The sequence below is a fragment of the Sminthopsis crassicaudata genome, chromosome 2, assembly GCF_048593235.1.
Source record: "Sminthopsis crassicaudata isolate SCR6 chromosome 2, ASM4859323v1, whole genome shotgun sequence".
In the NCBI taxonomy this organism is placed as follows: domain Eukaryota; kingdom Metazoa; phylum Chordata; class Mammalia; order Dasyuromorphia; family Dasyuridae; genus Sminthopsis; species Sminthopsis crassicaudata.
Window position 1 is genome coordinate 538,388,579 of NC_133618.1, and position 24,401 is coordinate 538,412,979.

Here is a 24,401-nt window from a genome sequence, read left to right on the forward strand (position 1 = left end):
TATATTAAATATAACATATATTACATGCAAATACATACACACATATGTGTGTACATATGCATATGCCTTAATTTTTCCAATTTTTTTGTACAATTTCATTACATCTGCCTGAGATAAATGTTGAATTTCACAAAAGAGATTTTGCCAGATTCAGGGTAGGGAATGTCTTGCTATCCAGTAGATGGAGCTGTGGTGGCATCTCTCCATATAGCTTGTATTGAATGACAAATAATCTATGAGGAAGAATTGGTGTCCTGTGGTTGGCACAGGAAGGATTTCCAGTTCTGATCAAGCCTAGAGGTATATGGTAGAATAAAAATAAATTTGGGCTAGGCCAAGTGACATCAGACTAAGGAATTGATAGGCAGAGGGGGATTAGGCAGGTAAGGCTATGTGCTATCTCACCCATCACAGTTCTTGGCCCTGATGTCAATCAGAAGAACCTATGCAGCCCATAATGCAGCTGCACCTGCACAGGACCTGTATGTGGAAGGGAACTTATTTATACTGTGATGTGTCAGAGTACCACTCACCTTACTGGAAGAATAAGACAGATGGGGGACAGAACAAGAGCAAGAATTCTTTTGGCAGTGAGAATAGGACTGTGAGAAGACTAGGCTATAATGTTACCAGATCTTGGATATGGTTAGAATTAGGATGGAGTTCTTTCCCAGATACTAGATAAAATATGTGTAAGATTGCAATAGGGCTAGTTCTAATTCAGGTGGGAACAAAGCAGTTTGAACATAAATGTAATGAAGGCCCTCTGACCAGCTTATGCTTCAGCTAAGGACTGGGCCAGACAACTTAAGAACAGAGGCTCAGACCTGGAACTCCTTATTTTGCAGATGGAGAAACTGAGGCCAGGGAAACAGACAATATTTTAGGCAAGAACATTTGAGTAGAACACTATGTTTTTAAATTATACAATGTTTCTCCAGTCTTGCAGGACCCAAAAAATTATACTCACAAAGATTAAGAGAACTGAAAGGATTTTAGAAGTTCTTTCCAGACTAATTCTTTTCATTTTATAGAATAAGAATCTGAAACTCAAAGGAGATACTTGATTTGTCCAAGGCCAAAAGGTTGAGATTCAATCTCAGTCCCAATTGAAACCTTTTTCCACCATATCAAAATATATGAGATGTATTTCATTGATGAATTCTAGATCACATTGTGCATATCACAAAGTCCAAAGGAAAGGAACATAATGCTCAGGCTTCAGTCACAAGACAGTCTTCTACTTATCTTCATTCCTTATATGGACATAATATGATTCCCCAGAGACCCAAACTGATGCAACTAGCCTAACAAATTAAATAGCACAAGAAGATACTAAATGTGAGTAGTGGTGGTATTAAGTACTTGATAATTATCATAAATGGACTGCACAAACATGTGATAGAAGCAATATATGTTGTGAAGAGTAAGTTTTTCCTTAAAACATATTAAAACTGTCTTTGAGTATTAACTAGCTTATGAGACTATATCTTAGACCATTATATTAGCATAGCTTCTTTCTGGCTTAAATATAATATCTCACTAAGCAGGAATTGTTCTCCTGGCTGATTAGCACAAAATATGGCCTATATAGAGACACGGAAGACATAATCAAATGATTCAAAATTATATCCTTCTGGAATACATTTGGTTACTAAGGAAATTTCCTTTTATTAAACGTTAGGTGGTCTTATTTCATTCCAACTCTAAATCTGAAGCATTGGACCAGCCTGATTAAGCTTTTAATTTTAATTCTTTAAGCCTTTAACTCTTCTTTTAAATGTCCCATTTGGTCACTAAAGACTTCTGATTGCCAAGAAATATAAATCAATATCTCTCAAAGTCGACAGTGTTGTGAACTATATTAATGAAAAAGCCATTTATGGAAAAGCCAGGAATTATGTTGCAACCCTTATCAAATATATATACAATTCCTCATTGGAAATAACAATGGTCATCATTCCAGATGTGACCCTATGTCATTCAGATCCCTGGTGTCCAGATATTATATGATATTCTGACAAAGATGAATAACTTTCTTCTCCAAACTGAACCTTCTACTGCTCCAGAAGTGACCAAGTAATCTACTCCTGCCTGTTATTTTCTGCTTCTTTGGCTTTTCCTAGTAAATCACCTCCAACAAAGATCCCAATTTCACTTTTGGACTGTACTATTTATGGCACTGAAGATAAAAGATTAATTTTTTCATAGTAATTAGCCCTAGTATCATTCTACTGATCACTAGGAAAAAAACCTGTTTTTAGTAACACAGTTCATTCATTTAAATTAGGTCCTTTATATGAACTTAATATGAATTCTCTGAGTTCCACCTTGTATATTCTTAAATATCACAATCCACTTAGTGACTACTTGGATGAATTCTTTCCCAGCTAACTTGGAGTACATATTGTGGGCAGCCAAAGAGTTGTACAAACAAGAATCTGACTGATCTACTTTCAGGGAATCTTTAGGTATTAGGTATCATTCTTCTATAATATCCCAACAAAAGTCCTTCCTGAAAGCTGATAACCTGAATCCCATGGTTTTACATGGCTAGATTTATTTTACTTAATTACACCATACTTACCTTTCTGATGGATATTTTTAGAAGATCATTTAGTAGATTTATATATGCTTTCTGCTTCCCCAATCCTTGCCATGATAAGCTTAGTTTAAGTTGGAACTATTTAGCACTGAGAATGTAATAAATTCTTAATAAATGCTACTTGTTGAATGATATCCACTGTATCTTTGCCTGTCCTCAGTAATGATAGATGGTCAAAAAGATTCTAGAAGACCAAGAAGATCCAGGAGACACTATACTCACAGAGGGGATAAGGTTGTTTCCAGTGCTTAGTCTTCTAATTAGCTATTTAGTCCTGAAGAGAGGAAATGAGAACTTATTCACAATGTCAGTTCCATGATTTTGGAAAAGGCTATCCTATCAAATCATGACTTGACTCCGAAGGAGGTAGAGTGTTCTTAGTGATGTTAACATAAAACCACACCAGTACTGAGACAACAGAAAAAGAAGGGACCAAGAATTACTTGCTAAGAACACTGCTTAGAACAAGGGATATTAAACGTGACCAGTCATTAGCTTGCTGACATCTATTTCTCTATGTTTTAGTGCTTTGCCTCTGATAGGCTCTTTGCTGAATTCCTGTTATCTCCTTGTCTTTTGGATTTAGTGTTTAGATGTTTTTTAGCTTGGTTCCTCATAATCTTTAATTTACCTTTCCTGATCACAACTTGCAACTTTTTTCTGGGTTTTGGGAAGAAGGACATTCACTGATTCTATTGATTGTCCCTAATTACTAGGCTCATTGGTCCTACTCTTTTGGAGACCGGTTAAATAGCTGCTTGGTAAGACCAAAATAGTGACAGATTCATGTGAAGATTTCCTAGATCAATGTTTAAGACGGAGTAATAGAGATACTGAGGAGACCCAACTGAAATAAGTGAGGCAGCACTAAAAGGGAACATACAGGTGATGTTTTATCAATCAGGAGGAGATTTTTTGATAAGGGGAATTTATGCTCAGGACTAGATAGAGAAACTTAAAAGAACAAGTTGTGAAGCAGAGAAGGATGTAACAGACATAACACTGTGCCAGCTGTTTCAAGGTTATGGTAAAGAAGAGTATATCTGGATTGGGTTTGGAGATAATATATGAAAACATTACAGGATGAGCAAGTTTCAGTGGTTCTCTAATGCCAGAGACTCCTTTGTTTTTTTCTTTAAAAGTTCTCTTCTGAGTGTAAGTTGAAGAGTGGTGAAATGCTCTCCAGATGAACTGGGGCAAGATCCCAGAATTTGGCTTATTTTTGTAGAGAGATCTATAGAAGTTGCCTAAATTTCTATTTAAGGCCTTGGAATTCATAGTAGAAAATGTTAGAATGTCTCCCAGAATAATGAGGTCAATGTATTTTGACCTAACAATAGTATGGATACTGGTAAGAGATTGTTCTTCAGATAACCCTGGAAAATATTGTTTAGATAGGATATGGAAAACTGGAACTTAAGAGTAAAACTTCCTATCAAGTCTGACTCTACTAATTATCTCTGTGACCCTGACCAAGTCAAGTTGATGAGGTCTGGAATTGGGGTACCTAAATGAAATTAGGGTTTAATTGAGGTCTAGTGGCAGATTTGGGGTAAAAATAGTCAAATAGAGCTCCCCTGAAACCCCTTTAGATTCAGGATACAGAGTTAAATGAGGTCCAGTGGCGGTGAAAGAGTTCCCTGTAAAGGAATTTATAGACCCAAAAAACCTAGATTGATAAAAGAGGTTTATTATGGGGTTTGGAAGTAAAGCTAAAGTCTAGTTAATAAAGGTGAAGGTAGAGATAAGAGGGCACTGGAATCAGTGATTCTTGGCATGCAAGGCATAAGACTGCCATGTTTGGAATCTCTGCAAAGAGAGGGCTCCAGTCTGGCTTTTTTATAATAGGGGGCTTTGGCTACAAGCTGAAGGGGACTTGTGGGTGGAGTCCTAGGTTGGCTCCTGGCTGGGTTTCAGCCAGGGTTAGAATTTGAATTGAATTCAATGGGTTTTGGGACTAAGCCAGATAAAGATGAAACTGTTTGTGCTTAGGGTGGAGTCCCCTCCCTGAGCAGAGTCCAAGGAGGTTTTCTCTTTTAAGGAGTTTTCAAAGTTTTGGGGTTTCCTCTTCATTCCCCCCTCAAGAAGTCAAAACTTAAATTCATTTAAAGGAAAAAGACTTGGGGCAGTGTCCCTTATTGAGGTAGAGTTGAAGGACATTTTCTCCTTCAAGGATTTTCAGAGTTCCGGGATCCCCTCTTCCGGGGCCTTAGTTTCCTTAATGTAAAATCCAAGGATTGGAACAATTCTTTCCACTGGTCATTGGCATTCCAAGAACAGAAGGAGGTATCTACAAGACATAATCTGTAATAGAGGTGACAGGAGAATGGTGGCATTGAAACAAGGTAATGAGTTGAGTAGCCGGACAATGAAGGATATTTGTTGGTTGTTGAATAATTTAGCTATATATTGGGGAATTTATATTTTTGACTTGCTCTGCTTTTATGGACAAGATGACAGTGCTTTGCTTTCTGTGATTACATAGCATATAAATGACTGAAAAAAATATCAAAGACTTAGTTTATTCCTGAAGGGATGGTCTACAGAAGGGATTCTTAACTTTTTAACTTAAATTTTTAAAAAAATAATAATATTATTATTGGTTTTCTTTGTAATCCTACAAATATTTTATTTCATACTTAAAACTATTATTCTGAGGAGTCCATAGTTTTACCAGATTGCCAACAGGATCAGTGGCATCAGGCAAAAAACAAAAGATTAAGAACACACTGCCTAGAGGCATAGGACCCCCGACTATGATGCACAACAGATCACAAAATCACTGTTCTAGAATCGCTGCCTTCATGATTTTCATAAATATGTAGTGAATTAGGGGAAAACCCCACAGCCAAGGTGATAACCATTGCTATTTCAATTTACTTTTAGCATCTATACCAGGAGTTCCATAATTTTTTGATTATTTAGGGAGATTATTTTAGGGATTTAGGGAGTTTGAGACGCCCTATCCCAGTCTTTGTTAGTGAGAACCGAAGTGCTTCTCTGCATATTTGTAGTAACTATGTACATAGACTGCTTTGGCTTCTACTTCTCCTATTTATTATTTCACATACATATTTTCTTATATTTAGGCATCTGTGGTATAGTAGAAAAAAAGCTTATCTTAGCTTTAGGAAGGTCTGGATTAAATAATCTTGGGGCTCTAGGTAAACAATCCTTTAAAATCAGAAGTTGCAGAATGGAGCAGATCTGCATAGGTCAAGAGAGCTTCCTCTCTAGATTCTTTTTGTCAATTAATGACAAGGAGAGATCTGAAACTCTCTCTCTCACTCTCTCTCTCAGACTTTGGTGGGAATGCTTGAGAAACTCTCTCAAAGAAGCTCTTCCCTGAGAGACCAGTCCCAGGGAATCAAGATGTTTCATTCTGTTATCTGGGTGAGACTAGTTGAGTTCAGAACCACTCCTACTTAGCCTGAGCTAAAGATCCAGATTTCTATCCAACTTTATTGAATAGGAAATTAGTCCAGGAACACTCATTCAAATGGAAAATTTCTATGGAAAAGACATTCTCTTTTCAGCCTTAACCTCTCTTTGTCTCTCTCACACATTTCCCTAACAGGATCTTACTCCTCTTTACCTCTTTTTCGGGACTTCTCTGCTAGACCTTTGTCTCTTTGCCAGGACATTGCCACTTGGAAGTCAATTTTCCTAGCAAAGGCTAACTTCCCAATGCCAAGTCCCAATCAACTTCTTTTTGCCAGTCTTAATTTTTCAGGTTTGTAAATTTATTTATGAAGGACCTGCACCGACCAGAAGGGAGTTCCCATAACTCTCTGCCCTGAGCCAAACCTCATCATGAAATCATAGGTCTTTAGTCCAAAGCATAACCTAGGTATAAACATGGTTTTCATTTTTAATAATATAGGGGCAATTTTCTAAATTTTTATTAGATCATTCTTAAGATCCTTTATATGGGAATTACTGTTAGAGCATGATCTTATATTTTTAGGATAAAATATCATCAGGATGACAATGAGTGGTTAAAGAAGAGAGCAGTCAGATTAGTATGTTACTAGACCCTGAAATGATATAAAAATTCCTTTTAACTTTTTTTAAAAAGAGATTGTCCTTATGATTTTAAAATTCACATCCAAAACATAGATTTACATACTCTTATCCCCAACTTGGTTCTTTCGATGGCTTTTTCAAGAGCCTGAATGTCAATATGTTCTTTTCCATCATGTGCAATATGAAGCTCTCTTTTTAGTTGATAAAGGTCATCTTGAACCTGGAGGCAGAAAGAAACATCAAATATTAGATATTAAAATAATAGAAAAACTCAGGTGTAGGCATGCATATATGTATCCTTCAGGTTTATCTTAGGTAACTTGGATTGGTAGATGAAATGAAATAACCTGTATTGTGTAATAGTGCTTAGAACTACAATTGCTGAATACACAAATTTCAATGAATGTTGAAATACTAATCATGTAACTAGCATTTAGTAGTATGAAAAATGAAAATTCCCCAGTAACATTTTGCTTTTTCTTCCCTATCTTGGCTGCCTAGGCTCTATCAAATGGCTTCCTTTGTCCACAGGTTGTTATAACCCTAAAATAGTAAATTAGAGGTCCTAAGAAAGTTGAGCATTTGCAGAACAAACTGGAAAAAAACAACAGTCCTATTAAGGCAATTATATATTAAGTGCCCTTCACATATAAGGCATTTTACTATGCACTGAGGACAAAGGGACAAAAAGTGTGTCCTCAAGGAACCTCTAAGAAGAGATAATTTATGAAATTATTTAAGATTAAGTGACCATTAACTTATTTAGGTAATAACTCACTTTTTTTTACAGGACTTTAAAGTTTACAAAGAACTCTCTTCACAGCAGTATGAAATAGACATTATAAATATTATTTTTCCCTTTTTAACAGATAGGGAAACTAAAGATCAGAAGCCAACTGATTAATCTTACACACATGCCAAGTATCAAACTTAGGTTTTCTAATTTCAAATCCAATTCTCTTTCCTTTGTACTACCTGCTCTCTGTCATTCATTTTCTGTGTTTTCACCAGCCAATTGAGCAAATAAACTATTTTGTGCAAACTCTGTTATCTGATTGTGATTGTCTAAGGTTGGTTTAAGAAGAGAGAAGCATCAAGCTTCTAGTGAGAAAAGGGCAAAGTTATCCCAGGACCTCACTCAAACAGAACAATACAAGAGGAAAAGAATAATGCATTTCAAAGGATGTTTTAAATGTTTGGATGGAGCCTATTACATTTCCTTCCTGGGTAGATCTTTCCTTCTTGTGGCTTGGCAGAATCAGTGCCATCTGTTGAATATTCAAAGACCTATTTTTATAGAGTCAGAAAGGAATATGATCCATAATAGAAGCCAAAATATTTTCCTTCTTTAATGTCTTTCTTTGATTGGTATCTTCCTTGGGAAAAGGTACCCAACCACCTTTTTGATGTCATGAAAACTTGGAGTGGATTCAGCCCAATGGTATTGAATATCATGTGACTTTGCACATTTATATTAGAAACCAAACTTCAAATGAATAAATACAGATGGCCCTAATTATTGTATGGGCTGCTGCCACAAGAAAAACATTTTGTTATGCAAATTTATGAACCTAACACCTGTTTCAGCAACAGTCACACCAACAACCTACAAACTGGGTTCCTAAAGGCATTTTGAAACATTTACCTTTTTTCTATTAGTGATTACTTTTTTCACATTTTAAATCCAACCAATGTCATCGATTACTATTTAGTGCTCCCACAATGACAAATATTCAGAACATTTGAATTTGCTTCTTCTACCTACAGGCATCACAGACTTGGAGACACATCTGGTCATTTGTGCTCAGCACAAAATGGCATTTAAGTGACACTTCAATGCACAGACTGGCACTTGTGTACACCACTGCTTGCAGGCACCAAGAATGAAGGTTTTAGCATCTTATGTTTATTTTAGCCAAATTGTTCCTGCTGCTGGTGGATTTACAGTCTCTATTATGCAAACATTTGAGAAGTCCAGTGAAACAGAGCCAAAACAAGTTATACCTAAGGCCTACATTTTTAGATGCCTCTTTTAGATACCCTTCTTGGAGTATACACCTTCAGGTATTTATAGACTATTTTTTTACTGTAGTGCCAAGATATTCCTGTTTTATGCCCCTGATCTTTGCTAAGCTTTCTTCTTCTCTTGTCTGATAACCCTAATGCTCTACTATTTGTTTATCAATGTACAATCCAAGAGAATGGCATAAGGAAGAGACAGTCTGAAAGAAAGCAATGAAAGAAGATCAGAGAAAGGAAGAAGCTAGAGTTCTTCAGAAAACTTCCTGGCACAACAACTGAATCTGTATAATAGAATGGAAGGGATTTTTAAAATTGTAGATAAAAAATAACTCAATTCAAATTGACATACATTTATGAAATTCCAATAATATGCAAAGTAATAATGGTGGGGAAACAGAGAGATGGAGAAGTGAGAGATATTGTAGAGGTGGAATAGACAAAACTGTATAACTATTTACATAAGATAATGAGAATAATAAAGAATAACATGAAATTGTGAATCTTGAATGATGGGGGGAAATGATGATGCCATCACAGAAATAGAGATGTCTGGAAACAGATCAGGTTCTGGGAGAAAAGCTGTTTTACATGTGTTAAATTTAATGTAACTGTGAAACATCCAGTTCAGAAGGACCCATATTTGATTATGTGGGATTGGAATGTAGGAGAAAGAATATGACTGGATATATGTAAATCTGGGAGTCACTTGCATGGAGATGACAAATGAAACCCTGGCTGAGATCATGAAGTAAAGAGAAAAGAGGAAGGAAGCCAGAACCTTGCTGACTAGCCTAAGAGAAATTAATCAATATTAAGTTCTAATAAATATTAGTTAGATAAATACATTAAAGGACAGCTAGGTGGTATAGTGGGTAGGGAACCAGTCCCTGAGTCAGGAGGTCTTGAGTTTAAATTCAGATTAAGATTCTCACTACCTATATGACCTGACCAAGTCAATTACCCTGTTTGTTTCAGTTTCCTCATCTGTAAAAAAAAATCCTGGAGAAAGAAATGGCAAACCACTCTAGCAACTTTGCCAAGAAAACTCTAAATTGGGTCATGGAAAGTAGGACGTGACTGAAATGATTCAACAACTACTAAATGAATCTAGGGCCAATTCTTCATAAATACCTTAGCCTACATTTTTTTTAAGGTCATAGTTTCTGAAATAATGAAAGAACTTTGAATTGCTTTAAGTCAATTACTGATTTCAACATAAAAGTAATTCTTTGGAGTTGTGCTAATCCCTAACTAACAGCTAAATGGAACAAATATCTATGAGGAAAGTACATTTAATGAGAACTAGAATCAACATAGGAAAGTATCTGTTGAACAGCAGAGAGACAGTTAGTAAAAGGATGACCCAGCAGTTTTTCCAAGATTAGACCACAGGCATTCACTATTCTATTTAATGATCTCAACATTTAAGTATGGTTGTAACTACTTTAAAATCTTACTAATTCAGACTAATTTAGAGAGGTCTGTTTAGAATAAAAACTTAAATTACAGAAAGTTGTGTGAACAGTTCATTGTTGCACTTAAATGAATTTTAATACTATTATACTTCTTTGTGGACATTGATTTGCCATTTCATTGGTGCAGCATCTTACCCAGGATCACATAGCCAAGCCAATACGATGAGATTCAGGGCTCAAATCTAGGCGTTCCTTACTCTGAGGCCAATTCTCTATCTACTACTAAAATCTGACTTTTATTCCATGTAAATCGTTCAAAATTTTGGGTGTACCCTTGGCATATTGTGTGTGTGTATACATATACATATATACAGTGAAAAGATTTGTTAAACAATATAGTAAACTCCCATTCAACCTCTATTTGAATATTACAAAATCCGGATTAGTATAAATAGAATTAATGAAGTTTAATTGTATAATCTTGAATCATTTCAAGACATCCTGCAATTATGGAAATCAAATAGACTTCCAGATCATCTAGACAATATACGAAAGATCACAGAAAGTAGGGGGAAAAAAGTACCACAAGACTGGAGACGTTTGAAACTTCTAAATTGTTTCTCTAAAACAAGGGAAGTCAGATAAAGTTAGCAAATTATCGACTAGTAAGCTTGATTTAAGATTTTAAAAAATCTAGAATGGATTATTAAAGAAATGTTGAGTTAACATGTAGAAAATCAGTTATCATAAATAGACAAAATATCATCAAGAACTGCTTGTGCCAGACTAATCTTATTTTTGTGTGTGACAGGGTTACTAATAATAGAGACACAGGTTACTTAGATTTCAGGAAAATATTTAATAGAATATTTCATGATCTTGTGGAGAGGTGGAAAGAAGTTGGCTAATAGATGATAGTACAATTGTTTAGATGCAGAATGAGTTAAATGTTAAGATTAAAAAGATAATTGTTAATGATTGTTTGCTATTCCCTTGGAAGTGGCTCTCTGGTAGACTATTTCAGAGCTCTGTATGGTCCTTTTGCTACTTAGTATTTTTGTCAGTGACTTTCTGAGGATAAGGATGGAGTGCCTATCAAATTTGCATATGACACCAAGATGAGAAAGGAGGAATAGCTAATGTATTGGATGATAGAATCAGGATAAAAAAAGATCCTGAAAATTAGAACATTGCTGTCCTAAGGCGCAAAATCGAGTAGTTATAAATGTAGTCTAACATTTGAAGTTGTAGTCAAGTTCACAAATATAATATGGGAGTAAGCATGTTTAGACAGTAATTGTTCCATCATAGATCCAAGGTTTTAGTGTAATCTATGCACAACATGAGTCATCGATGTGATGTAGAAGCCAAAAAACATTAATGTGATTTTGTGCTAAATCAAGAGATAAAACATCTAGGAATATGGGGATTATAGTTTGCTTTCCACTCTGTTCTGACCACATCTGGAATACTGTATTCAGTTTAGGAGCCATGGTTTTGGAAACATAAACTGAAAAGCATAGACAGAGGAGGTTACTTTTAAGTCCCTATGGCTTGAAGATTGGATGAAGGAACGGGGATGTTGGAATTGGAGAAGATTTGCTAGGACATAGTTCTTGTCAAGCATTTAATAGGCTACCATATTGATAAGGGATCTGATGGGCTCCAGAGGGCAGATTTATGAGAAATCGATAACTGCAAAGAGGCAAATTTAGATTTATCAGGAAAAAATATTTCAACAATCAGAACTGTTGAGAAAAATCATGGGGTGCCTCAGGATCCTCTCACTGAAGGTCTTCAGGTAGCTATTGGATGACTGCTTGTGAAATATACTATAGTGGGTTGATAAGACCTAACAAAAGTCAATAAGGTCCCCATACTTTAAGGAGATTGATGCTAGCATTTCTGATAATAGCATTAGCTACTTCAAATATGTAGTTATCATAAGAGACCACCCAGTTCAACTACTTCTTTTTACAGATGAGGAAAGCAAGACTCAGAAAAGTAAAATCCTTAATCACACAGGTAGTAGGAAGTGGGATTTGAACAGGCATCTTCCTGATCCTTAAATTCAGCACTCTATCCACTATGCTATAAGCCAAGTATTAAGTTAAATAGAAGTTTGCGTTCATTTTTAAAAATAGACATATCATATGATTAGATGAACTATTTTACTTTTGTGATTTCATTGGTGTAGTTATATATTTCCCATACCTGTATGGGAAATACCTCACAATTGAAGATCTATCCCTTATTTGTTACTTAATTTAGAAAGCTGCAGGGAATAATGGAAAATTAAATTTGACCACAGTGCTACAATTAGTGTCAGAAGAATTTAAACCCAATTTTTTTTTTTTTTTTTTTTTTATTCCAAGGTTCAGTAAATGTTTACTGGAAGCTTACTAAGTTCCGCCCTTTGGGTACAAAGATCAACTTCAGATAAAGCTTATATTTAAGATTAAAGTTCTAGATTGGAAATAAGAAGACTTGTATTCTTTTACTAAGTCTGTCACTAATTTGCTGTGTAAGTGGGCAAATTGCTGACTCTTTCTGGGTCCTAGTTTATTTGGAAATAAAAGAGTTGGGGTTAGATGGTAGTTCTTAGATTGGGGTCCATAAGCTTCTTTAAAAAAATTTTTTGATAACTATGCCATTTGTTTCACTTATAATCTTATGCATCTGGAAACATTTACCCTGAGAAAGTAAACTATAGGCTTTACCAAGATTGCCAAAAAGTGTCTATGGCACCCATAAAAACAAAAAATAAATCCTGAACTTCCAGTTCTAAAATCCTACAATTCCTTTGACTGTGTTATTCATTTCTTCCTAAATGTTATCTTAAAGTAACCCTTCATTTAACCCAAGTAAAAAGTTTTCCTATAACTGAAGCACTGTAATTCCTGCTACCAGTATAGTCTACACTATACAACTTTTAATGCTTGACTATGACTAAAAGATAATTCTTTTTTTTTTCTTTTTTTTTATTTTATTCATTTTTTCAAATTATCCCCTCCCTCCCTCCACTCCCTCCCCCCGATGGCAGGTAATCCCATACATTTTACATGTGTTACAATATAATCTAGATACAATATATGTGTGTAAATACCATTTTCTTGTTGCACATTAATTATTAGCTTCCGAAGGTATAAGTAACCTGGGTAGATAGACAGTAGTGCTAACAATTTACATTTGCTTCCCAGTGTTCCTTCTCTGGGTGTAGTTATTTCTGTCCATCATTGGTCAACTGGAAGTGAGTTGGATCTTTAAAAGATAATTCTTTAAAGAAACAAACTCCTCTATTGTAAAATAAAAATTGCCTACCTGGCAAGGTTGTTGTGAGGATCAGATTAGATATTATTTATAAAAAACCTAGCTAGGATAGTGTCTGGAAAATAGTGCTATATAAATGCTAGCCTATTACTATTATTGTTGTTGTTGTTGCGATTAGTAACTAAAAGTTAGGACGTTTTCTAATAACCCACCCTCCTCTAAAAGTGTCATTTATTTTGAATTTATGCATTTACAAATTTTTCATCAGATATTAATCTTTTTAATTAAAAAAATTTTAATATGTCTAAGCAGAAACTAATTTATTTTTGTCTTTATATTCCCAGTACCTGGCACAAACATTTAATATGTGCTTATTGATTATTGAGTGCTCCCAGAGTGGTCCATAGTCCTTTTATTCCCTTGTACAATTTGGAATCTAGGGCTATCAGAACTCTTCCCTCTAGACTCCTCAATATCCTTTTCAAGTGAGTGTGCTTTTTAGGTATAGCTAGGGACTGGAATAGAAGAACCTAGCAAAAGAAGAGATTTTTTTTTTCTATTTTTGATAAAGATTTCTCCGCTCAATATCTAAAAGAAAAAAAAAATCAACTCTTTTCACCATCAGCTGTCATATCTCTAAATATAACATCATGAGCAAATCTTGCTTGAAATACTCTTTTCTTCTTTTTATATACTCACTTTTGTATTGTGCTTTTAAGTTTACTAAAGTACTCCTAATTTATTTATTTTTTAAAATAATCTTAAACCAATAAAATTGGTTGAGTTCTGTTAATGAGGGTCCTGGTTGTAGTTAGTGGTGGAAGATGTATGTGCTTGCATGTGCATGTGTATGTATGTGTGAGTGTGTGTGAGTGTGAGTGTGTGTGTGTATGTGAGTGTATTGTGTGTGTATATGTATGTGAGTGTGAGTGTGTGGTGTGTGAGTATTGTGTGTGTATATGTATGAGTGTGAGTGTGTGTGTGTATATGTGTGAGTGTGTGTGTGGTGTGTGTGAGTGTATTGTGTGTGCGTATATGCGTGAGTATGTGTATGTGTGAGTATGTATGAGTGTGTGTATATGTGTGGGTAAGAGTGTGTGTGAGTATGTATGAATATGTGTAAGTGTGTGTATGTGTAAGAGCGTGTGTATGTGTACATGAGTGTGGGTGTATGTGTGAGTGTGTGAGTATGTGTGTGTGAGTGTATTGTGTGTGTGCATATATATGTGTGTGTATGAGTGTGTGTGAGTGTGAGTGTGTGTGTATGTGAGTGTATTGTATGTGTATATGTATGTGAGTGTGAGTGTGTGGTGTGTGAGTATTGTGTGTGTATATGTGTGAGTGTGAGTGTGTGTGTGTATATGTGTGAGTGTGTGTGTGGTGTGTGTGAGTGTATTGTGTGTGCGTATATGCGTGAGTATGTGTATGTGTGAGTATGTATGAGTGTGTGTATATGTGTGTGTGTAAGAGTGTGTGTGAGTATGTATGAATATGTGTGAGTGTGTGTATGTGTAAGAGTGTGTGTATGTGTACATGAGTGTGGGTGTATGTGTGAGTGTGTGAGTATGTGTGTGTGAGTGTATTGTGTGTGTGCATATATATGTGTGTGTATGAGTGTGTGTGTGTATGTGAGTATGTGTGAGTGTGTGTTAGTATGTTTGTGTGTGGGTGTAGGTGTGAGTATGTGTGTGTGAGTATGTATGAGTGTGTGTGTATGTGTATATGTGTGTGAGTGTGTGTATGTGTGTGTAAGAGTGTGTGTATGTGTACATGAGTGTGGGTGTATGTGTGGGTGAGTGTATTGTGTGTGCGTATATATGTGTGTGTATGAGTGTGTGTGTATGTGTGTGAGAGTGTATGTGAGTATGTTTGTATGTGGGTGTAGGTGTGAGTATGTGTATGAGTGTGTGTGTATTTAAGTGTGTGAGTGTATCGTGTGTATATGTGTGAGTGAATGTATGTATATGTGTGTGTGAGAGTGTGTGTGAGCATGTTTGTGTGTGGGTGTAGGTGTGAGTATGTGTGTGTGAGTGTGAGTGTATTGTGTGCATATATATGTGTGTGTATGTGAGTGTGTGAGTGTATTGTGTGTATATGTGAGTGAGTGAGTGTATGTATGTGTGTGTGTGTGAGTGTGTGTGTGAGTGTGTGGGTGTGAGTGTGTGTGAGTGTGTGTGAGTGTGTGTGAGAGAGACAAGAGAGAGAAGCGGGGTCTCACCAGCCCCGGGCCGGGGGTTCTCGGTAGGACGGGGAGGGGTTCTACGCCGTGGGGAACCAGATGGGGAAGTACGCTTCTGAGTACATTCCAGGCTGGATACAGGGACGTTAGAAAGGACACAGAAGAGCCCATAGGACTGAAGGGAAGTGTTAACGGAGGGTGTGAGGGAAAGGAGTAAGGAGAGCTTGTACCACCTTCACTAAAATGGTTCCGACAGGGTCGCAAGACCCACTTTCTTCGGCCATGGTAAAAGCAGCGAGAATGAATTCAGCCTTCCAGGAGCCTCCCCAAAGGATGGGGGGGATTAAGAAAAGTGTTTTCGTCCCCATGGCGACGAAACGCGCTTCCTGGCTCGTTAGAAACCACCGGAAGAGGGGGATAAAGGAGGGGCTTGGACGGAAGATTCTCCGCGCTTCCGGGGGTCCCCGAGCCCGTGACATTCAGAGGCTGCTTCTGAACCCGAGCTGTCATCGTCTTCACCCCCCCCCCCGGTGCAGGAGGTGGTGTGGTCCGAGCGGAAGTGGCTCCGTGCGTGAGGCGGCTCGGGGAAGACTGCGATGGCTGCCGGCGTGCCCTGTGCGCTCGTTACCAGCTGTTCTTCCACCTTTACCGGGGACAGGCTGGTTCACCGTGAGTAGCCGGGCCGTCCTTCCGAGAGTCCGGGGGTGCCGACGGGAAACACTCTGGCTTGGGCCCCCGAGGGCCCTGCCTCTCTGAGGCCTTGGGCCGGGCCGGAGCTCCCGAGCCCGGGCTCAGCTCGGGCCGCGGCCCACTCCCTTAGGAACCGGTCCCGAGCGCTCGTACGGCCAGTTCTGTCCCTCCGCCGCCGGCCCACGGGCTGTCCGGTTCTCGGGCCTCTTCCCTCTCTCCTCCCCGGGCTATCCTGGGGGAAAACTGGTCCCGCTCTCTAAGGGGTCCTGACGGTTCCGGCCTCCCCCCAAGTTGGGACTGGCTCTGGCGGGCGCCACACATTCCGGTACCCGGGAGCAGCTGCTAATTAACGCAGCTTTTAGGTAGTCTCTGATACTGAAAGTAACGCTCCCCGCATTCCGTGCTGGCCCCGAGTGCGGGAGCTCCGTGAACCAGGATGAAGAATGTTAGCTTTGAGGGAAGCTTTCGTGGTTCTCATGGCTTTTTTCGTTTTCCTTCATAAACTTCGTTTTTAACACATACACGGGGCTTAGTGTCCCATGCGCTGGCCAAAGCTCACGATAATCTGGAACTGTTATCATCCCATTTTGTAGATGAGGAAACTAAGGCAACTAGAAGGGAAGTAACTTGCCCATGGTTACGGAAGTGTCTGAGGTCACATTCCTGACTCCAGGCCTTGTGCTCTTGTGTGCTGTGCCATTCAAGACCGGGGAGCCTGTCCCTCATCCAGCTAATCCAGCGCCGCCTACCGCCTACTCCAAAATAAAACACAACTATTTGGCTCTGATTAGAAAAACAAAAATAGATTAATGGAACCGACTACATTATCAGAAATAGTGCAAGAGCAAATCCAAATCAACAGCACAGATTTGTATGAGTAGACCACAACTTCTGGAAAATCCCGAACAACTGGACAAAAATTAAGTTTAGATCAATATCTTACACCATATATTCACAATAAGCTCTAAATGGATGTTGCCTGAATGTAAATGTCAAATTATTTTTATAAAAAATGAGAACTTTAAAGAGCTCCCTTTCACAACTATAGAGAGGAGAACATGGTGCTTATTTGTAGCATCACAATTTTAGAGTTAGAATGAACCTCTTTATTTAAAGAGGAAAAAAAACAGAGACCCCAAAATGAGAGGGGTGTGTGTGTGTGTGTGTGTGTGTGTGTAGTAGTAGGCTGGAAGACACAGACTCCTGTGGCTTTATTCATATAAGACAAAACAAGAGGTTAATCCAAGATGACATCTTTTACTCAAAATGCCTCTCAGAAGACATAAACTTAATTAGTTGAAATCATTAAACACAAAAAGAGAACATACAACTAATTTCAGTTCCATTTTGCTAGTTTTAGGGATAGGTAATTTAATTTATATAACACTAAATCTGTAAATAAATTTTAATAGGAGTGTTTTTTTTTTCATATTTTGTATTGACACAGCCTAGCCAAGGTCTATGAATTTTTCCACTTTAAATCTTATGCATTTATTTCTACAAAATTATGTTGTAGTTGCATTTATATAAGTAATTCCTAATATAGTAAAATAAATAACCAGGTTGTACAGTTTAAAGAGCTTAAAGCAATTAAATGTTAGCTAGTAATAGTAGTAGTGGTAGTAGTAGTAGTAGTAAGAAATGTTAATGATTTTGTAGATTTGTTTTTTAACCAGCAAATTTATATAAACAATTAACCAGAATGTTTCTTTGCTGAATTTCTGGAGTTTTTGTTGTTGTTGTTGTTTTTTGTATATCATTATGCCATCTGCAAATAGAGATAACTTTACCTTTTATTTCCTAGTATTTATAGCTTTAATCATGTTCTGTTATTGTCAATAGCAACAATTCTAGGTCTGTGATACATGATAATGGGGAAAAGGGACAGGACCTGTTTTTTCCCATGTTTTTTCTCCTTCCTTTGTCCCTTTTTCTACAATAAGAGCTTCTAATATTTCTCCATTGCAAATAATGATGACTCTTAGTTTAGATATATCTCTTGTTTGTTTTTTGAGGCAATTGGGGTTAAGTGACTTGCCTAGGGTCATACAGCTAAGAATTATTAAGTGTTTGAGGCCAGCTTTGAATTCAGGTCCTCCTCTGTCCCTTGCATCATCTAGCTGCCCAGGCATTATCCTTTCCATATCTATGTTCCTTAGGCTTTTTTTTTTTTTTTTTTTTAAGTTAAATGACTACAAATGAATGAATGAAATATATTATCAAAGGTCTTATTTAGCTATTGAAAAAATTTTGTGGTTCTTGTTGTTTATCTTTTTTAAATGGTCAGTTATATTGTTTCCATTTTGCTAAGCCATCTTTGCCACCTGATACAACTCCAACTTGGTTGTAGTGAATTTTTTTCTGGATATATTTCTGTAGTCTTTGCACCAGAATTTAATAATGACATCTGGGCTATAGTTTTTTCTTAGCTTTATCTCCCTTGATTTGTGTATTAGGACTATAGTTTTTAATTTTGCTCATGAATGGAATTTGGTCTCCTGTCTTTAATTGTGAGAATAATTTTTATAGCATTTAAAATAATTGATAGAATTCACTTATAAAGCTATCTGATACTCTTCTTGAGTATTTTCTTGATACTTAAGAAGTTTGTTTATGGTTTGTTTATGACATTTATTTCTTTTTAAGTTTTTCTTTTATTTTTAAATTATTATTTATTATATATTTTATTATATTATATTTTTAAAATTTCTTTTTAATATGACTATTTTTTTGACACTGGGCTATTTAAACTCTTTTATCTTGTTAGTTGGTTTTATGTATATGTGTATGTGGCTACAGACTCACTTCCTTTGAATTTTCATTTGTGTTGTCATGTAATTGTCCATAGTTTCTGATTGTTCTCTTTTTTTTACTTTGAATTTTTTGAATTGTTTTTGTAATATGATTCCCCTCCCCCCTTTTTGGATGAGATTACTTACTGTTTTAGTGATTTTAAAAAATTAATCTTTGAAAAAAAAAGTCTTTAGTGTGGTTTTTTTATTTTTAAAAAATTTATTTCTCCTGTAATTTTCCAGGATTTCTTCTTTTGTAATTGTTTTAGACTTACTAACTTGTTTATTTTCTATTTTTCTTAACTATATGCTATGACAGAACTCTAAATTTTCCTTTCAAGACTCCTTTAGTTGCATCCCAGGAAATTTGGTTTGTTATTTTGTTACTGTTGTCTTTAACATAATTATTGTATCTATAATTTCTTTTATTGACACATTCAATATGTCAAACATTTGTTCCCTTTTCCAATTATGTTTATTGTATCATAATTCTTAAAGAATGTTTATTGTTTCTGCCTTTTAATTTTATATTTATTATTCCTTTGTGCTTTGGTACATGATTTCTTTTGTAAGAGGATACTGATAAATATTTACATTCTTTCGTGTCTGTTAATTAAGTCTAATTTTTCCATCAATTTCTTCAGTTTTATATTTTCCTTTTCATTTTTCTGTTGATTTATCCAATTTTTAGAAAGGAGTGTTCATATCTCCTACCCTTGTGTTATTGTCAGTGTTAATTTAATATTAATTTTTCTTTTAGAAATTTAAATATTGTGCACATTAGGTACACATATATTTAATGATGTTATTTTTCATTGTTTTTGTGGCTTTTAAGGAGAATGTAGTTTTCTTGTTGCTTTTGACATTACCATTTTTTGTTCTTATCTGGTCATGATTCCTTTTTTTTAAGAGGCATAATAATTTTTTTCTGATGCCTCATTTTTATTCTGCATAAATCTGAACATTTTAAATGTATTTCTCATATGTAGCAAATTACTGGGGTTTTAAATTCATTTCTTCATTTTTATTTGGGGAAATTTAATTCATGTACATCAATTATAACTGTTAAGTTCATATTTTTTCATTAAATGCTTTTATATAAAATTTCCCTTCTTTTAAGCCAGCTGTTAATCTTTGTAATTTGTTTCTGCTTTTCCTTGTTTGATTCTGGCCTTTTCTCTCTAATTTCCTGTCCAGACCCAAGTTCTTTGCTTTTTTTTCTTCTTTTTTATATTGTTGGTTTAAAATTTTTATTTTTCTTTTCCCAAAACAAGAAACAAAGGTTTTCTCACAAAAAGAAATCGTAAATGGCATAAATGTACTGTTTTGCCTAATTTTTCCTGCCTCTCCATCTCATCTCTATTTCAGTTCATATTAATTTGTAATGTACCTTTATCAGAAATGTTGTTCTTATTCCATCTCTTTAATTCTTCATTCTCATTAGAGGCAAAGGAATGCTGTGGAATATGCCCTATCACCCTATTTTTAGGGCCTATTCTTGCCTTTTTCTCATATCTTTCTACTTTTGAGGTCATACATCCTCTCTGAGCCTATAACTTCCTGATCAGTCTTTTCTGATGAGTCCATCAACATTCTCCCATATAGCAAGGAGAAGTATCTTATCTAGGAGAAGCTAATTTCTTAAAGAGTTCTAATTCCTTTCCCTGTCTTCTCCATTAATCTTTCCTCCTTTTCCAGAGGTCAAGTACAAGATCCTTTTCTCATCCCCTTTTGCAATGTCTGGGCTAGCTCTCTGGAGGGTCCCAGGACGGGCCTTGGTCTTTAGATGGAGAAGTGAAGGAGGTAGGAGAGCCATCACAAAACTGGTCAAAGATGGATTCTGCAATCTGGAGTCTGGAGCCTCAAGTTTTCTCAGTGTCTGTGGCTGAGAACTGTGGCTGAGCGAGTCTTCTGTATCTTGAGACTTCCTTAAATACCTCAGTACGATTACATCACTACAGCACACTGAGCCACGAGCCAGTTGTTGCCATTACATCATTACATTACACAAAGTATGTTCTTAACACTCTCTTAGAGTTCTTTCTTAGTTTTGCCAAAGTCTTCCTTTGTTGTTTACTTGACTCCTACATTTTCTTCTATCCACTTTCCCACTTGAGTCCTAAAAAAAATTTACCTGGGCCCCTATATAACCCTTTTCTTCCTTATTGGCAATTCCTTCCATATTATCCTAAACCCTTATGATTTACTAATAAAGGATGATATTTCCACACCTCTGGAATGTCAATACACTTCTTCCTAACCTCCTGATTTATCCCATTATATCTTTTACTCTTTTTTTTTTAATTTTATTTTTTTATTATAGCTTTTTATTTACAAGATATATGCATGGTTAATTTTACAACACTGACAATTGCCAAGCCTTTTGTTCCAATTTTCCCTCTCCTTCCCACCAACTCCCTCCCCCAGATGGCAGGTTGACCAATACATGTTACATATGTTAAAGTATAAATTAAATACAATATATGTATACATCCCCAAACAGTTATTTTGCTGTACAAAAAGAATCAGATTTTGAAATAGTGTACAATTTGCCTGTGAAGGAAATCAAAAATGCAAGCAGACAAATAGGGGTATTGTGAATTCTATGTAGTGGTTCATAGTCATCTCCCAGAATTCTTTCACTGGGCGTAACTGGTTCAGTAACTGCTCTTTTGGAACTGATTTGGTTAATTTCATTGTTGAAGATGGCCACATTTATCGGAATTGATCATCATATAGTATTGTTGTTAAAGCATATAATGATCTCCTGGTCTTGCTCATTTCACTCAGCATCAGTTCATGTAAGTCTCTCCAGGCCTTTCTGAGATCATCCTGTTGGTCATTTCTTACAGAACAATAATATTCCATAACATTCATATACCACAATTTATTCAGCCATTCTCCAATTGATGGGCATCCACTCAGTTTCCAGTTTCTGGCCACTACAAAGAGGGCTGCCACAAAGATTCTTGCACATACAGGTCCTTTTCCCTTCTTTAAGATCTCTTTGGGCTATAAGCTCAGTAGTAACACTGCTGGATCAAAGGGTATGCACAATTTGATAACTTTTTGAGCATAGTTCCAAATCATTGTCCAGAATGGCTGGATGTATTCACAGTTCCACCAACAATGTATCAGTGTCCCTATTTTCCCACATTCTCTCCAACATTCTGCATTATCTTTCCCTGTCATTCTAGCCAATCTGACAGGTGTGTAGTGGTATCTCAGAGTTGTCTTAATTTGCAATTCTCTGATTAATAATGACTTGGAGCATCTTTTCATATGGCTAGAAATAGTTTCAATTTCTTCATCTGAGAATTATCTGTTCATATCCTTTGACCATTTATCAATTGGAGAATGGCTTGATTTCTTATAAATTTGAAGTAATTCTCTATATATTTTGGAAATGAGGCTTTTATCGCAACCTTTGTAAAAATGTTTTCCCAGTTTATTGCTTCCCTTCTAATCTTATCTGCATTAGTTTTATTTGTACAAAAACTTTTCAATTTGATATAATCAAAATTTTTGATTTTGTAATAAATAATGATCTCTAGTTTTGATTTGGTCATAAATTCCTTCCTCTTCCACAGGTCTGAGAGGTAAACTATCCTATGTTCCTCTAATTTATTTATAATCTCATTCATTATGCCTAAATCATGAACCCATTTTGACCTTATCTTAGTGTATGGTGTTAAGTGTGGGTCAATGCCTAGTTTCTGCCATACTAATTTCCAATTTTCCCAGCAATTTTTGTCAAACATTGAGTTCTTATCCCAAAAGCTGGGGTCTTTGGTATATCTTTTATTCTTTATATTATTAGATTATTTTCTGTGTCTTTCAGCCACTGAGGTTTTTGTTTGTTTTTAGGAAAAATCAAATTGCAAATATAGACTTGGCCTTGTTTAGCCTCAGCTATGTGAAACCAAATATTTTACTTCTTAGTCTTTTATTTCTATCTGAAACTGTTTAACTTTCTCCTGTTTGGTTAATTTTCATGTTTAATATCCTGCATACTTCTGGGCTTTTTTGGAGGAATGACTCACATTCTTTTTCATAAATGTCCAGATATTTTCTTTGATGCTTAGGCCCAGCTTTTCAGGATATGCTGTTTTAAGGGTGCCAATTAATCTTTTTTTTTTCCTTTTTTTTTTTTTTTTTTTTTTTTTTTTTTTTAGAATTTTACAGTCTTTTTAAAAATTTTGATTTCTTGAATAAGTGAAAAGTTATTGTAGAAATTGAGAGTTTTTCTTAGTGGAAAGGGTGTTAGTGATCATCCAATCCAAATCTACTGTTTTACAGATGAATAAATAAAAGCGCAGAAGGGTTAAGTGATTTGGCCAAGATTTGTATAACTATTAATGATAGCACTAAGATTAAAACCAAGATTTCCTGCTTTTCGTTGTCTTTCATCCAATGAGGATTTCCATTTGAAGATGATCCCTAGGAGGATCTTTTTTTTTTCTTATATTATACCAGCCTAGCAACCATAACCACTGTACATCTGTAAAAGAGGGGTAATAAACCATATCTCTTCCCATCTCAGTAGGATGCTTTGAGAATTGGTGGGATCAAACTCCTTTAATATTAGAACTATATAAATTCTTGGTTATGATGTAAGGAACCTAGTAAAGGTTTCTAGAGAGATCACTTCAAAAAAGACAACTTTAAGACTCCTATTTCAAAATTCCTTAAATTTCCTTTTTCAGAGTGGTTTAGACTCTTGTAAATATTGAAACAAAAAAATAAAAATTCTCTACTAAGACTATCCATGTTTAATAGAACAGTATATATGCGTAGTAGTCTTTGATAGCATCTGCATTTTTATTTTTACAACCGTGTAAAGTATAGGCAACATTATTCTGAAACAATTCTTACTGTCTAGAATTGATATTTTAAGTCATTTATAAAAAAAAAAAAAGAAGAAGAAATGATGATACATAGCATTAAGGAATATTAAATAAAAGAACTTTGAGTTCTTAATTTGTGTTAACAGTTTTTGTTTGTTTTGGTTTTTTTTTTTTTTTTTTTTTTTTTTTTTTTTTGCTGAGGCAATTGGGATTGGGATTTAATTTAATTTAATAAATTGAGATTAAATGCCCAGGATCACACAGCTAGGAAGTGTTAAGTGTCCTGAGACCAGATTTGAATTTAAGTCCTGCTGACTTTAGGGCTGGTACTCTAAAAGTTTGTTAAATATTAGGATATGTAAGTTTGTATACACACACCTACATATACATACATATATGTGTGTATGTGGGACAGAGAGAAAGAGGAGGGGGAAGACACATACACAAAGAGAGGGAGAGAGAGTTTGTATTCATCTGTTTGTAGCTACTTCAAGATTTTTGCCTTTTATTACTTCTTTGTTGTGGTTAAAGTTGATCACAAAAATATCAGTCCTC

The 24,401-nt window shown here is 35.7% G+C and overlaps 2 protein-coding genes across 2 annotated transcripts in view; one reads left to right on the forward strand and one right to left on the reverse strand.

The window, feature by feature from the left end:
• The window catches only part of IQCH (IQ motif containing H), a 296,963-nt gene extending 280,994 nt beyond the window's left edge, over window positions 1-15,969 (reverse strand). Inside the window, exons 1-2 of the mRNA XM_074294733.1 lie at window positions 15,751-15,969; window positions 6,735-6,851 (exon numbers count right to left, since the gene is read on the reverse strand). Coding sequence (XP_074150834.1) covers window positions 6,735-6,851; window positions 15,751-15,885 — 252 coding nt within the window. The 5' untranslated portion in view covers window positions 15,886-15,969. The remainder of the gene's footprint in view (window positions 1-6,734; window positions 6,852-15,750) is intronic.
• Window positions 15,969-24,401, forward strand: part of AAGAB (alpha and gamma adaptin binding protein) — a 62,926-nt gene continuing 54,493 nt past the window's right edge. Inside the window, exon 1 of the mRNA XM_074294738.1 lies at window positions 15,969-16,186. Coding sequence (XP_074150839.1) covers window positions 16,114-16,186 — 73 coding nt within the window. The 5' untranslated portion in view covers window positions 15,969-16,113. The remainder of the gene's footprint in view (window positions 16,187-24,401) is intronic.